Raw genomic sequence first — 15,524 nt, 5'->3', positions numbered from 1 at the left:
AGTCCCGGCCCACGCGCGTCCCCTGCCGGGCACCGGCAGCGAGCGCCGCCCCTGCTCCCCACGCGTGGTGCGGGCAGGAGCCCCGCTCAGCACCGCCTCCCACCCTCCCGCTGCCAGCCCACGGGTGTCAAACACGCCGGGCACCCCCGTCCCCCCCATCACGGGCGCACGCAGGGGTTGGACTCGCAGCCCATCGCTTTATTGCTACAGGAAAAGGCAACTGTACAAAAATAGAGTTTATCCCTCGGATTTTACAAATAATAGAAAAAGGGGGCTGGGGGCACGGGGCACCGGGGGCCGGGGCCGGGGCGCTGCCCAGGGCTTCACAGCAGCGCTGGGGTTAAATTACACGCGGCCCCCGGGGGCCCAAAGTCATAAATAGGAGCTGCCGCTCGAGAACAATAAATAAATAATTTAGAGTAATAAATAGTTTAGTGCCGCAGCACCGCGGGGACAGCGGGGGGACCCTGCCACCCCCCCCTGGGAGCCAGGCAAGGGTCCCGGCAGCTGCCCGTGCCCTGCCGCTCTGCGGAGCACCGGGGGCTGCTGCCAGCCCAAGTGCGGGTCCCCCACCCCACGCTGGCACGGTTTGGCCCTGCTGCACCCCTGTCCACAGGGACGTCCCCTCCCTGCAGGGCTGCTCCAGCCACCGCCAGCCCCGGGGTGCCCGAGGGGACAGGGAGGTTTTGCCCCCCTTCTGTCCCTCTCTGAAGCTCGGGCAACGCTTGGCCCCAGCTCCCCTAAAGCAGGGGTGCGGGAGCACCAGTCCAGGCAGGGTGCAGGCGAGCTGAGCGCTGCTGGTGGGCACCAGGCTGGCAGACCTCTTCGAGCAGTGGGGATGCTCCCTGCCCCCTCCAGCTCCTCTCCCAGGGCTGAGCCGGGGTGCACTCTGGCAGGACCCCACGTAGCCGGTGGCACCAGCTGCTTGGCACTGAGTGGGAGGGGGCTCGGCCACCCACCCCCCGTCGTGGCTCCATCTCGCCTTGGTCCCTCATGGCCACATAAACCAGGGGCACCTGCCTCCGCCAGACCCTTCCTCCGAGCATCGGCGCTGCTGTGCATCACAAGCTGGGGTCTGCCGGCATGTGTCGAGCCGGGGCCGAGCCGGCAGCCCCCTCCTCAGCCGATGCAGCTGCACTCGGCTGCCGAGAGCTTCTCCACCGTCTGCCATGTGTTCTGCACATCCATGAAGGAGACAGCCTCGTAGCGGGTGGGCCGGCAGCAGGGGTGGCTGAGGACCCGCTCCTGCGGCCCTGGGGCGATGAGCTGCTGCCGCAGCAGGCTGCCCAGTGTCAGGTCATAGTTGCTGCGTGCCCGGTGGCAGGACCCACTGCAGTACTTGAAGAGCACGATCTCGTCTGAGTTGAAGCCCAGGCCCAGGTCACGCACCTTCACCATCAGGTTGCGGATGTGGCAGTTGCGCCCACGGGCCCCCCGCGAAGGTTTCCGCGCCCCCTTCTTGGCTTTGCTGGCGCCCGGCGGTGAGCGCTCAGCACGCAGCAGCAGGTCCTCCACCAGCTCCACAGTGCCCGGGCCACCCGTCGTTGCGTTGCCCCCTGCATGTGGAGGGGACGGCACTGTCAGACCCCCATCCCACACCCGCCGCCCTCCTGGGGCCCGCCGAGCCTGCCTGTACTGCGCCATGACCTGCAGACTCCTCCTGACCACCTGCCACGGTACTGGCCGGGTGCCCGCAGAGTGGTGGGGTGGGTGGATGCCCAGCCAAGCATCTTCTCATCCCCGGGGCTCTGCCACCATCCCCAGTATGAAGCATGGGGCCCCACGCGTTCAGCCCCTCCTGCCCAGCCCCGATGTGCAGAGGCAGCCCCACACGGGCTGGGGCTCCCTGCAGCGGCTCCCAACCTGCCCACGCCCCACGCTCAGGACTACCGTGCCCAGGCTGGGGGTCCTGCCCCAACACGCACCGTACAGCTGGCTCCAGGCAGTGGCAAGCGGTACCTCCACGCTGTCCTCCACAGCCGGGCTGGCGGTGGCCATGCCCCGCAGCGTGGGGGCCGTGTCCAGCGTCTCATTGCAGTGTGGCGTTCGCAGGGTGCCCGCGGCCAGCCCAGCCAGCAGCGAGAGGATGGCAAGGAGCCCCCACAGCATCCCCTCCTGCAACAAAGCACAGTAGAGTGGGGTGAGCCCCGGCCAGGGTCCCCACACCAGGGATGAGGCTCCATGAGCTGGGGATGGGGACGGGACGTGTGGTCCTGGCCATTGCAGCCAGCCAGGCCTGGGCTCACCTTGGGCTGTGGGTGCGTGGTGGGTCCTGCAGGTCTCGGCTCTGGTGGCCCCGCTCGCTGCTCCATGCTGGCTGCAAGTGCAGAGGTGGGGGTCAGTGCCCATGCAGAGGGCATAGGGTGCACATTGAGCTGGCTGGCTGGGAGCTGGCACACCTCTCCCCTGCCCCTGCCAAGCGTGCCATCCCCTCCCTCGCCCCCCAGCACCCCGCAACCCCTCCTGCACCCCATGCATGCCCTCCCGTCCCCTCCCCACACAGCCAGGCACCCTCACGCACACCCCTTCCTGGAGATTTGGCAGCTGGGGCGGCCCAGCCTTCGCCCAGCACCTCTCCTCAGGGGGACGCAGCCGCCTCCTTGTGCGAGCGGCCTGGGATGCCAGGCTGGGCCGTGAGGCAGCAGCTGGGGCTGGGAGGGTTGCGGGGGGGGGCCTTTCCCATGGCCCTTCCCTGGGAATGTTTTTCTTGCTCATGGTGGGAGCCTGACCTTGGAAACTCCAAATCCATTAGCGTAGAGTCCTCGGGTGCAGCCACCCCACAGCCCCGCGCTGGCTCCCCAGCTGCTGCCTGCACCAAGCTGGGACACGCAGCCCCAGAGCAGCCCAGGCAAGTGGGGCTGCGAGGGGCAGGATGGGCAGGCAGGTCCCGTGGGGATACGGCAGGGCGCGGGGCACCATGCTGGGCTCGCTGTAGTCATTCACCCCAACACCACTGCCCAGCATCTGCTGCCCCGACACACACAGGGGAATTCGGTCCCCACCATGCATGGTCCCAGTGCAGCAGCAACCATGGTCTCAGGGGAGCAATGTCCCCCGGGAGGTGCAGGGGCAACTCCCAGTCTGCAGCCATACGTTGCACCTCCTTCTCCAGCTCCCTCAGGGTGCAGGGAGGCCCCTGTGCCCCAGCGTCCCAAGCCAGGATCCCCCAGAGGTGGGTCCCAAGGGGGCTTTAAACCTCCTTGGCCCATCTGCTGCATCCCCTGTCTCTTGGGATGGGACTGTCCCCTTGGAGCTCGGTGGCATCCTGCAGCAGGGATTTCCCCTGTCCCCTCCATGGCTTTGCCCCGGCATGTCTCAGGTGCTTCCATGGCAAAGCTGAGATGGGACATGCTGAGGAGAGCACTCCTGGCCAAAAAATGAAGGGACACAGCTGGGCACCACCGGTACAAGGAGATAAAATCAGTTCCCCCAGCATCTCAGGGGACGGTCCCCAAGTCCCGATTGCTGCATCTCACGTCACCCTGCAATGGCAACGCCATGACAAAGGGCCGTGGTGGGCAATGCCAGGCCCATGTGCCTCCTCCGGGGGCTGTGCACGGGGCAGGATGAGTCCCCGGTGCAGGAAGGGCTGGCACCAGGCCCCCCGGCCCCGCCAGCCACCGCAGCCTGGCCAAGCACAGCCCACGCAGCACGTCGCTCCCGTGGCGGCCAGTGGCCCCGTGCCAGCCGCTGCCACCAGGTCATGGTTTTCCCAGGCCGGCACCCCTGGAGGGGCCAGGCGAGGGTCCCCACGCCCCGCTGGGAGAGGACGGGCCCCCCCGGTCCCCGCTCCCGCAGCCGGCCGCCCCGCCGCGGCCCCTCGGCCCCAGCATCCCGGCGGGACGGGACGGGACGGGACGGGACAGGACGGCGCAGCCGGTGCAATTCAGGCTTCTCCCGTCCGGCGGCAGCACGGCCCCGGACTCTGCGGCGGGAGCGCTGCCGGCGGGGCGCCGGGCGAGGGCAGCCTCCCTTCGCTCCCGGGCAGCCCCGGTGCCGGCCCTGCCGGTGTCTCCGCAGACACGGAGCCCCGTCCGCAGGCGCAGCTCTCCGAGCGCGCAGGACCGCAGCCCACGCTGGCCCCGCACCCCTGCGGGCAGGGGCAGCAGCCGGCCTTGCTCGGCCCCTGCTTTCCCCCTGCACGGGCAGGGCTGAGCCAAGCTCCTGGGCACCCCACGGGGCTGCCAGACCTGCACCCCCCGCGGCAGAACCCCAGCTCCCGCATGGGGGGGATCTGGCTGAGTTCTGCCCCTGCCACGGCTGCAAGGGCCCAGCGGGGCCGTTACCGGGCACGGGAGCCCCTTCCAGGGTGAGGATCAAGCCCAGCCATGTGAGGACCTGCCTGACCCCCCGCCCCATGTGTCCCCCGCCCGGGGGCTGGGCAGCAGCGTGCTGGGGTAATCCCTGTGCGGGTCACCCCACACCCACCCGTGCAGAGCCCCGGCGAGAGCCCCGCTGCCCACGCAGTGCACGGGGCGCTGGGGAGCGGGTGCCCCGTGGGCTGCACCAGGCCCCCGGGGGAGGCAGGAGCCACTCGCGAAGCGCATCCACGCGGGGCCAGCAGGTGCCCCAGCCCCGGGGTGAGGGTCTCAGCTCACGGGGTGGCCGCTTTTGGAAGGGGGCTCCGCCGGGGCCTCGCTTGCCACTGCTCACCGTGCCAGCCCTGCAGCCGCCGGTCTTGCCTGGCAGCGCGGGGGGACGCCCGGAGACCCCCACGAGCACCTGTGGGCACCGGTGGAGCCGGCGGAGGCCCGGCATCCCACCGCGCTGCCCCTGGCAGGAGGAGTGACGGGGGGTCAGAAATCAACCCCACGTGTGACGCGGAGCTGGCACCCGCCCCGCAAAGCCGTGGGAGGCCGGAGTCGCACACGTGGGGCACACGGGCGAGACCAAACTCGGCTCCAGCCCGGGGAAAGCAGAGCCGGAGGGCGCCGGGCAGCGCCGGCCCGGGCACCCCCGCCCCGGGGATCTCCCCCCGCCGCCACCGCCCGGGCAGCCGGGGCGCAGACCTGCCCGACGTGCCCAAAGGGCCGGGGCGGGAGCCCAGGGAAGAGGCGGGTGAGACCGTCCCCGTGCCCCCGGGCACCCGCAGCGGGGTCCCGCCTCTCCCCGCCAGGCAGGGAACCCCGTCCCCGCCGCGGCCCCGAGCGCTTCCCGCCGCCGGGCCGGTCTCGGCACCCCAGGAGCCGCCCGGCGGGGCCCTGCCCGGGGGCGGCCCGGGCCCCCTCGCCGCCCCGCGGATTTTGCCGGGGGACGAGCGGCGAAGCCGGTCCCTCCCGCCCCCCCCGCAGCCCCGGTACGAGCCGCCGCCGAGGCCCGGCACCGCCGGCAGGCTGGGGCGGACGCTGCCGCCCGTCGCCCCGGCCCGCACTCACCGTGCCCGCGGCGGGGACCATCCCCCGGGCCGCCGCCGCCCCGCATCGCCTCCGCTCCCCGCCGCCCCCCGCCGCCCGCCGCCGCCGCCGCGCCGGGGCGGGGCGCGGGCGGGGGCCGGCGCTGCCCCACCGGCACCGGCTCCCGCCGCTGCCCCCGGTGCCGCTCCCGGTGCCGCTCCCGCTGCGCCTCGGAGTGCGGGTGCCGGTCCCGGTGGGCCTCGGGGTGCGGTGCCGGTGCCGGCGGCGGCGGGCGGGCGCGCAGTGCGGGGCAGCGGCGGCTCCATCCCGCTCCCGCCGCCGCCACCGGTGTCAAATTCCATCTGCCGTCACCTGACCGGCGGGGCGGGCACCGGCACCAGCACCGGCACCGGCACCGGGACCCCGACCGGCACCCCGACCCGCACCGCAGCGGCACCGGGACTCCGACCCGCACGGGCGCCGGGACTGCCCCGAGACCAGGACGGCGCCGGGATCCCGCCAGCAGCAGGAGCCGCAGCCCGACCCGCATCAGCACGGGCTCCGCGCCGGGACCCGCACCGCCGCCGAGCGCCCGCGGAGACTCGCACCCCGCCGGCAACGGCACCGGGACCCCCGGCGGCACGCGGCGCCCGCCACCACCACCCGCCCGCCGGCCGACCCCCGGGCCGGCGGACACCTCTCGGCACCGCCGGGCAGGCGGCCGGACAGACGGACGCGCAGCCCGGACGGACGGACGGACGGACGCCCCCTGCGCGGGGCTCCCTGCCCAAACAGCCCGGTCGCAGCGCTGGCAGGACGGACGCGGGACACCCCCGGAGACGAGCTCAGCCCTTCCCGCCGCGCTCCGGGAGCAGAGCCCCACGGGGACCCCGCGCCCGGCGGCTTGGGGCAGAGCCCCACGGGGACCCCTTGCACACAGCGGGCCACACCCGGGCCCGTGGGGACCCGGCGGGGATGGGTTTGGGGGGGGCAGGGCGGGGGCCATCCCGGCAGCGCGTGGGCCGCGGCGGGGCTGGCCGGCGTCCCACGCACCCCGAGCCACCGCGGGCCACCGGTGCGCCTGGCGTTCACGTCCGGCCTCGCCGGAGGAGGAGTCCGGCCTCCCTGCCCTGCCTCCCCGCCCGCCCGCGCCCCGCGGCCACGGCCCACGGGCGCCCCGCGGCCAGGTCCTCCCCGGCGGGGCCGCCCGCCGCCCGGCTCCTTACCTCTGCCGTCTCCCTGCCTCCCTCCGCCGGGGCCGTCGCAGGCCCCGGAGACATGGGGGCCGGCTGGCGAGCCGAGCCGAGCCCGTGCGAGTCCTTACGTCACCGCCCAGGGCCCTCCGCGTCCATCCCGGGGCTCTCGAGTGCTCCTTGCAAGCGTGCCAAATCCCGGGGCCGCCTCCGCTCGGCCCCGCTTCGCACGTGCTCCCCTGGCCGGAGCCGGCCGCCGGGGCACAGCCCAGGCCGGGCGAGCCCCCCGGGGCCAGCCCTCATGGCCCGCCGGACCCCCGGGCCCCGTCTGCGGCGGGGTCCGGAGGCGTCCGGGCGGGCTGCGCGCCCCGGGACGCTGCCTCCCGTGTCATCTGCCCCGGCAGCCCTCGACCGCCTCGGCGCAACCTCCCCGGGCTTATATAACTCCCCGGCTGGAGCGGGGCCAGCGGCTAGATCGCCGGCTGTGCCGCGGCTGCACGCCGGCCCCGGGTCGCCCGTGGGGTCTGCCCCGGCACCCGGGCCCCCCGCGTGGCGTTAACTGCTTCCCCGCCGCACGGCAGCCCGGACCCCGCGGTCCTGCGGCAGGGAGGGCCGGCCAGCCTGTGCGAGCCGCCGGCGGAGCCGGCCGCCTCGTCTCGTCTCATCTCGTCGGATTATCCAGCGCAGGGATGACAAATCCCGTGTCCCTCCTGTGGCATCACCTGCTGGGGAATGTGCTGACACAGGTGGCTGAGCTGTCCCCGCCACCGCTGGCAGGGACGGTGGACGTGGCACGTGGCCCGGAGCTGCTGCCCCTGCCCTGGCGTGGCACCACGTGTCCCTGGTCCCCCCCTGCTCCCAGCACAGGCAGCTTGGCCAAGCCTGTGGCCCTGGGTGGCTTCGCCCCTGCTAGTGGGACTGCGTGGGAGGGTGGGCTCTGCCGTGGGGCTGTGCTGCCCCATGGCTGTGGCCTGAGGCTGCTCCCATCCGTGATGCCCTCGTGGAAGCTGGCAGAGGCGATGCCCTGGGTGCCTTGGCCCAGCAGGGGTTTGGAGGCCCAGGAGCATCCCTGGGGTGGGGAGTGACCCGGGGGCAGGGGACAGGGAACAGGATCCTCTGCTTTTTGCAGGGCTGCAGGCTAACGGGGTTGCCTGCTTGGAAAGTTTCTGTGTGAGCGGCATGTCCTGCTCCAGGTTGCCTGGCTGTCCCCATGGGGCTGGGACTGGTCACAGCCTTGCCCGCGCAGGGGGAGCTGCCCACGAGGGGCTGCCAACGGAGGGGAGGGCTGCCTCCCCCATGGACAGCCCGCGGGGCTTGGAGACAGCCCCAGGTGCTGCCTCACCGCAGGGGTTACCCCATCCCCTCCACCTTCCCTGCAGGTTCGGCTGGTCCTCATGTCCCCAGGGCACAGCCAGGAGCTGCTGTGGGTGTGATGCTGCTGGTGGACAGGGGGCTGTGTGGGGCATGGCACAGGGGGATATCCAGGGGACCCCATACAGGTGGGCCCATGGTGGCCCCGGTCCTGTGAAAGGGGTGGCTGTGCAAAGCTGTGCAAAACCTGGCCTCTGTCCTCTTCCAGGTGTGCCCCCTTCGTGGCTGCTACCCCAGACACCTGGGGGCCCTGGGTGCCTCCTCTGCCCCTGGCCCTTGTCCTGAGAGATGTGACCCCTCTGCTGCCATCAGCCCCGCTGATGTCCCACCAGCAGCACCTCCTCCCTGTCCTCCTGAGATCGTGGTGGCAGGAGGTGGCACGTCCCAGCGCTGTGCCTGAATCCGGGCACTGCTCTCTCCCCTTGGGCTCCCATGAGTATCAGCTCTGCCCTGGGGAGTGCTGAGCCTGTGCCAGGCCCCACAGGGTGCTGGGTTGCAGGGCAGCGTTCCTGGCCACATGGGTCTCCAGACAGATGGGTGACCTGCTCCCTGGCTGCTGCTGGCAGCAGCTGGCTTGGTGCCTCCCAAGGCACCGCCTGCATCAGCCTGTGCTCCTGCACCCCCAGGGCTGGGGTGTCCCCGTGTCCCTTGTCTGGAATGAGCCCTGCGGGGCCAGGGCCCGCTGTGACATCTGTCCCTGAAGGTGCCACCCTTGTGTGAGGCAGGATGGGGGTGATGTGGTCCAGCCAGACGGCAGGACTGAGCATGCCGTGGCTGCTGCCCTGCCTGTGCGAGGCCATGGCTGGGTGTGACAAAACGTGTGTGGGAGAGAGCTGCGACGCAGACAGACAACTGGTTGCATCGTCCCCATCTCAGCGGTGATGTGGCTCCTTCGGGGACATCTGCTCCGGAACAAGTGTCCTTGTCTCTGCTGACCTGAACCTCCCATGGGCTGTCCCTGTGTGCCCTGGTCCCCGGCTCTGCGCTCTCCCCCTCCACAGCCCTCCCAAGGCCAGGGTGGGGCACAGGCCACCCCTGGGGCTGGCCCAGCCCCATGGCAGTGGTGGCCCTGCTCTTTAAGGGCTGGGAAGGAGGGCAGGAAAGGATTGAGCAGCTCCAGCATCTCCTTTCTGGGAGGGATCTGGAACTTGCAGCCGCACACCAGGGAGGGTTGGGCAGTTGCCTTTGCGGTGTCCCATCAGTGCTGGCAGGAAGCCACCCCTTGCGTTTAGGAGCTGGCAGGTCACCGGTCACCCACCTGGAAGCAGCCACCCTATTCCCCCGGGCGACGGGACTGTCCCCAACTCGTCCCATGGCTCGGAAAGCCCCGCAGCATCGCTGGGGTTTGCCGCAGAGGTTACGCTCCTCCCGCTGGGACCTGGCAGGTGTCAGAGCCAGTCACAGCCTCAGCCCCCGGCTTCCTAAACTGCTTCCTTCCTGGACGCTATGGTGAGAAGGTCACTTGGCCGGACACCTGCCTTTGTCGGGGCCACGCCCAGCCCCTGTTGCTGCTGTGACCCTTGGCGAGAAGCCACCCTGCTGGCAGGGAGTCCCTGAGAGAGCAGGCAGAGTTGCAGGCAGCCCATCCCGGGCAGGACAAGCCCCCACCCCTCTGCCCCCTGACATGACATGCACCCAACCCACAAGCCCTTCTCCCACCCCTCAGGCTACCAGCAAGGAGGAGCGCAGCCCTCTCCTGTCCCCAGCGCCAGGACAGTGGCATCGGCCAGCTGCAGCTCCCGGCAGCTGCCTCTGGGTTACTGTGCTGGAGGAGTCAGCAGTGAAACCAGGCTGGGGACAGCCCGAGCAGGGGAATCCCTCTGCCTCCCCTAAAAAAGGCCAAAGGCAGCAGAAGAAAGAGGCCAGCCAAGCTTGTTTGATAGCTTTATTGCTTCTGTGATATGACTGAATTGATGTGACATAAGCCGGCTTGGAGGAGCCTGCAAGACTCTTGCCCTCCCTGCCTAGAGGGGAAATTAAAAAAAAAATCGCAGAAACTAAAATTAATTTTAAAAACTCATTGAGTTCTCGCATCTCAGCTTGGTACAGTACCGGCGAGCGCACTGGCCTTTGGAGCGAGTCCCTGTGCAGGCTGTGCAAGGAGCTGGTGCCCGGAGGGGCTGGGCAGTGGCCCGGCTTGCCCGCACCGAAGCACACGTCTCTAATACCGCGTGTGATGCACGCTTGGGCCGATGGCGCATGCCGTGCTGGTGCCAGTGGAGCTCAGCATGGCGTCCGCCTCCCTGCCGAGCAGTCTGGAAGCCCTTGCCTGTCCCCTGGTGCTGCCCGTACCCAGCCTGCCTGCCCGTTTGATACAGACAGAGAGACAGCCCTGTCCTGACACCTTCCCCCTCTCTCAGCAGCGCCCGCACTGAGGGGTAAAGCAGCACGGCAGGGCAGGGCCTCCCCACTGCTCCCTCCCGGGAAAAGGAGACGCTGGAAGCCCAGAGATGCTGGGCTGAGGGATGCTGGGCCGCAGAGGATCCCGCTCCTGCCTCGTACTCCCTGGCCGTGGTGCCTCCGTTTGGCACGTGTGAGCTTCAGGCCACAGCATGGCCAGCCCTAATGGGGTGAGCTGGTGGAGGGAGCCCGATGCCAGGGTGGTGGGCACTGGGGAGGGCTGTACGCCACAAATGCATGAGCAGCCCGTGCTCGTGGTGCGGTCAGCGCAGCAGCAGCTCTCCGACAGCCCCTCTCCCCCAGAGCAGCACGTGCTGGCTGGCCTGCAGCTCCCCAGACCTGCTCTCTGCACCCGCCGGAGCAAAATCCCGCTGCGGGAGCTGGCTCCCCGACCTCCCTGCGCTTCCCCGGCCTCGCTCTAGGCAGGTTCCCTGCCACCTGAGTGGCCTTTCTGCACTGCAGCGCGTCAGAGGCGCCAGGCAACCCCGCTCTATATTTAGGCTGTGGAGAATTCCCCTGGGCTCTCCCTTCTGAGCTGAAAAGGTGAGTCACTGTGAGGGAGAGGCCAAGACTCATATCCGTCCCACTGACCCTGCTCTGACCCGCGTGCACCGCTCCGAGCTGGCAGGACTGCAGTGTTTCGGAGGGCGGGAGGTGGCTGCAGGTGCACGCGGGGAGGCAGCCAAAGAAACAGCATCCAGGAGCAAAACCCAGCGCCGCGCACTGCTTCCGGGGCTGGGGTGCACACCCCCATCGCCCTGACGTAGGGCTGCTCTGTGGGTGTGCTTGCTCCACCAATGTCAAATGGGACAGAGGGGGGCCTTTGGCCCCCAAACAACCCCCCGTGCTCTCTTTCCTTCTGCTTGCAGGTGGTCCTGACCCACCGCAGTCACCCTGAGCCACGCGCTCATCTGTTCAGCCTGGGCACTTCTGCCTGGAGACCCCCACCAAGGTGGAGGGAAGGGCTTGGAGTCACCTCCCTGCTCTGCAGGGATAGCTTCCCATCAGGACCTGTCGCTGGCTGTGGTGGGGAGCTGGGACGCCAGGGAAAGCAGAGCAGGGGCCGTGCTCTCTCCTTGGACCTGGAGCCAGCGAGCTGGAAGATAAAGGTGCCCCGTAGCTTTGTAGTGCTCAGTGAGATGGACTAAATCAAATTAATGCCATCGCAAGCCTCCATGGGGGTGCTTCCCCCAGGGGGTGGAGAGGAGCCCAGCACAGACACCAAAGGCTCTTCATCTCCCTCCTCCTCTTCCTCCTGGCTGCAGCCACTCGCTCTCTGGCATCTCAGCTCACTGTAGCATAATGGATGCAGCCCATCACCCTGTCACTGCTCCAGGGCTCCCACAGCAGCTGGTTAAAGACCCAGTTCAAGCACCAAGGCGGAGGGTGGGTGCCCACCCTTCCCCAGCCACAACCTCAGCCAGGTCCAGCCCAGGCACCCCCACTGCCACTGTGGCAGGGACTCTATGGACGATCGTCCCAGGTCCAGGCTGACACACAGGAACCGCAAAGGGAGTGTTGCCTGGCAAGAGCCATGTTCCTTGGGCTCCTTGAGCAGGAAAAACAAATTGGGGGAGAATATTCAAAGGAGTATCTGCCACAGCATATGCTCAAAAACCTGCTGGAAACCTCAGCTCTCCATGCTGGAAACCTCACAGAGCACCCTGGGGGGAGGCGTGTACCAGGGCGAGCAGGGACCGCCTGGCTGGGAGGCCAGAGGGACAGGGGAAGGGACATGGGAAGGGGAAAGGGAAGGGAGAGCCTCCCAGCATCTGTCTTCTGCGGCCTGGAAGAGGCAGGATCTTTGAGCTGCTCCCAGACTACAAGGCAAGCAGCAGTCACGACCAGAAGCTGGACAGGACTTGCCCCTGAGCAAGCTCCTTGGCTACAGGCGCACCACCCAGGAGAGGCTCCTGAGAGGCACGTCCCACGCGGGTCTGTGGGCAGCACCCAGCACCGTGTCCTCAGAGCTGCCTCTGCCTGCAGCCTGGTCTCAAAGCATTCCATACAGTTTGCTCCTCTGCCCCATGCCTGGGTCACTGCCTTGCCCCTCCTGCACGTCCCCTCTGGGGTCTCAGCCCCAGAGCCACAGCCCCCGGCAAGTCAGCGGAAGCAGAGGCGGCCCAGGGGAACCACGCGAGCCCTGCTCTGAGCATCCCTTGTCTGTATTAGGGCCATGTTCTCCCTTCAGCTCAGAGCAAGGCAGACTGCAATCCTTGGGCTACGTCAGATGCAGCGCCAGGACCGTGAGCCCTGCCAGCACCCCTCTGGGATCCCCCCTCCACCGACCCCAGCACTGGCTAGCTGCACGCCGGTGCCTCGACACACAGGGACTCGGCTCGGGACAGCGCCCATGGGTGCAGTCCAGCCTGCTCCAGGCTAGGAGAGCGTGGGAGCCGATTTCCACCTGTAACCATTCCCTTGGCAATCCCCCTTCTGCCCACGCTCTCCAGGTGGATGAGACCACCCCACTGTCCTCGCACTCGGCCACGTTGCTCAGTTTATTCCAGCTCCTCTGAAATACGTATACAAATGTGCAAATACTGCATCTGGGGACCAAGATGGCAAAGGAAGGGACGTGCTCCTGAGAGCAGGAGGAGCAGCAGTGCTAGAGCAGCACGGGAGGAGCTTGGAAATGAAGTGAGCAGGGGCCGAGCAGAGGATGAGGGTTCCCAGCAGGCCCCCACCCGTGCCAGCAAGCTCCATCATCACTGAGGTCACACATCACTTAAATAGGGAACATGATCGAGTCTGGAACAGAAAACAAACATCTTCAGCAGCCTGCTCTCAAACTGTAAAGCTTCAGATCTCCGCGCAAGATCTGACCTCCTTCCAAAGAATAAATTACTCCTCTCCCACACAAAAATAAAGTGAGATGCTGTCCAGAAACGGTGACACCAGTCTCCCCGGACTCCATGGCGGCCCTGCACAGCAGGCACAAACCAAGAGGCCTGAGAGCCTTGAGCACAACGAGGCAGGTTCCTCAGCGCCATGACAGGCAGGAAGGTGGGGAGGGTCTGCTGCAGGCAGAGAAAGCCATCGGCTCCCTGCTCCACCTTGGGGTCAGGGCAGAGGCAGAGCAGGGCAAACAGCTATGGAAAATGCAGCCAAGTATGTGGCTGCTGCTGCCGCCTCTATGCGGGAAGCAAGGAAAAGTGCAGAAAAACAAACCCATGCTCATCTCCATCCAGAAGCTCCAAGTGGAGAACGAGGGAAAGCCATTATTCTCCCTTCGAATTATAGCAGCACCAACGACACCGAAGTTTTGGACGGATTTGTTTTCCTGGGGAAAGGTCTGAGGCCGGTGACAACACAGATGGAGCATGGAGAGGCCAGGCTTTTCGCAGGGCTGTGCACAAGCAGACGTTGCCTTGCACCTTGGTATTTCTAGTATAATTCCAGCAGAGTTTCTTTTAAAAAATAATACTTTGTACATTCAGGCATTGCTGCCTCGGGGCAGCGTCACCTCCCATTTGGCACAAATCGTTTTATTCACAAACCTTTCTTCTCTCTCGAGTCTTTCCTATTTAATTCAGGACACAGAAGATCCGTCTGTGATGCAGAGTTCAAGAACTGCCCGCTCAGCCCCTTGCCCACCTCCTGCCAGCTCTAGGCCTGGAGGCAGCAGATGCAACCCTCGTGCAGACTGGCAATGTGAGAGGGTCTTCCCAGAGCACCTGGGCATCTCTGTGTGTCTTCAGTGAGGTGGGATTCTTGCGGGGGGCTGCCAGTGCCTGCTCCCAGAGCTGCAGTGTGCATCTTTGTCTCCTCCCTTGGAGGCAGTGGCTGCAGCCACTCAAATCCCACTGGTTAGGTCAGTGATGACTCGGGCTTTCACCAGCTTCCGCAGGAACTCCTTCTCCCGCTGGATGTTGTGCGTCCAGGACTGGAAGGAAACGGGAGAGACAGGAGGTCAGTAGCTATCCTGGCCAAGCATGCTCCCGTCCCCCATGTTGTGGAAGACTCCAGCTGGGGCACGGCAGTGGCTTCTGCCAAGGAGACAGACCCCGCTGCAGGCCAGAAGAGCCCTTGCAGACCAAGGGCCTTCTCTCATCTAAAGCTGATACAGCCAGCAGAGTCAGACCTGTGTACCTGGGGTAGGAGGCCTCCCCATGGGCTGAGTGAAGTTTTTTTGGCATGGTGAGATCTGGGCAACCCAGGTACCTTGGGCAGACGTAGCTGGTTACAGTGCCCTCCCAAGCCACCGCACACAAGAGTCCAACACCACAGCATTAATGGTGATGTACGCCGGGGAACAGAGCTGGCAGAGAACACGGTGGCAGGACATGTCGTACCCACATACAGCTCCCTGCCGAGGGAGGTCTCTGGGGAATGCGCGGGGGTGCTTGCAGCAAGACCAGCCCCATCAAGGCTGGCTATTGCCTCCGCTAGCCCTATCAAGAGGAAATCACACACTAAAGGTTACGCTAATACAATGTGAGGGGTGAAATGGCCACATCTCCAAGCCAGGCACTTCAGAGCAATGATTGCTATAGCTGTGTCAGCCCACCCACATGTGTTCCCTGCAGCAAGCTTTAGCCACGATCAGAGCATCTGCCATCACCACCCTGTGCTGGTACTATTAAAGCACTTAATGAAAGCAGTAAGTGGTTTGTCCCCAGGGGACACCAAGGCAGAGCAGGGACAAGCAACTTTCCCCAAAATCTCCCAGCAGGACAAGAATCCCCGTAAATGAATCCAGGTCTCCAGCACAGTGCTCTGGCCAGCAGCTAATCTGAGCTCTAAACGTGATGTGAACCATGATAAAATCACTCTACAGCAGCCTCCCTGAAAAGATCTCAACCAACAAAGTGCCAGCCCAACGAGCGCTCTGAGGGCACTTCATCATAGGTATCTAAACCCAGTTTACCCACTGCAAAACCGTGGGCACCTGCCTGCAAAGCACTGGTTGCATCCATCACACACAACGTGCATGTGGCTCTTGTCATCTGTGGATGTCCTGTCCTTTCCAGGACAAGCAGCTCTCAGCCACGACTGCCGACTGTATGGCACAGACAGCCCCAGTCATGGCATGGAGCCTACTGCCAAGAGGTCCAAGGGACTGAAGGTCCTTCTCTAGATCACCAGCCCATTTTGGAAATACCTCTCTTACTGCTACTGTGCATTTCCAAGCCACTTCCATCCCCTCAGTGCACAGGAATGACAACAGCTAAAGCTGCTAAGGAAAGTTCAGGCAGGTCTTATCTTGTAACCTGTGTTCAAAAGA

At 66.5% G+C, this 15,524-nt stretch overlaps 2 protein-coding genes across 7 annotated transcripts in view; both read right to left on the bottom strand.

The window, feature by feature from the left end:
* Nucleotides 1-635: 635 nt before the first annotated feature.
* Nucleotides 636-2,474, bottom strand: ARTN (artemin). Its single transcript, XM_075509260.1, has 3 exons — nucleotides 2,247-2,474; nucleotides 1,926-2,115; nucleotides 636-1,556 (listed from the first exon to the last, which is right to left on the bottom strand). Exons 1-3 carry the CDS (start codon nucleotides 2,472-2,474, stop codon nucleotides 1,120-1,122), a joined length of 855 nt encoding a protein of 284 aa, XP_075365375.1. The 3' UTR covers nucleotides 636-1,119.
* A 7,300-nt stretch (nucleotides 2,475-9,774) lies between these two features.
* Nucleotides 9,775-15,524, bottom strand: part of ST3GAL3 (ST3 beta-galactoside alpha-2,3-sialyltransferase 3) — a 190,788-nt gene continuing 185,038 nt past the window's right edge. For all 6 annotated transcript variants that reach the window (XM_075508606.1, XM_075508602.1, XM_075508603.1 and 3 more), the window contains one exon: nucleotides 9,775-14,183. In XM_075508606.1, coding sequence (XP_075364721.1) covers nucleotides 14,094-14,183 — 90 coding nt within the window. In that variant the 3' untranslated portion in view covers nucleotides 9,775-14,093. The remainder of the gene's footprint in view (nucleotides 14,184-15,524) is intronic.

The sequence above is a fragment of the Mycteria americana genome, chromosome 7 (genome assembly GCF_035582795.1).
Source record: "Mycteria americana isolate JAX WOST 10 ecotype Jacksonville Zoo and Gardens chromosome 7, USCA_MyAme_1.0, whole genome shotgun sequence".
NCBI classification, from domain to species: domain Eukaryota; kingdom Metazoa; phylum Chordata; class Aves; order Ciconiiformes; family Ciconiidae; genus Mycteria; species Mycteria americana.
The sequence above is the reverse complement of the archived record's forward strand: the minus strand, read 5'-3'. Positions and strand labels throughout refer to the sequence as shown.

Coding starts and splice junctions, on each gene's coding strand:
- ARTN (XM_075509260.1), bottom strand. CDS start 2,474: ATGGGGTGCAGGAGGGGTTGCGGGGTGCTGGGGGGCGAGGGAGGGGAT. Junction 2,116..2,246: donor CCACGCACCCACAGCCCAAG/GTGAGCCCAGGC, acceptor GCTTTGTTGCAG/GAGGGGATGCTGTGGGGGCT. Junction 1,557..1,925: donor TGCCTGGAGCCAGCTGTACG/GTGCGTGTTGGG, acceptor CTCCACATGCAG/GGGGCAACGCAACGACGGGT.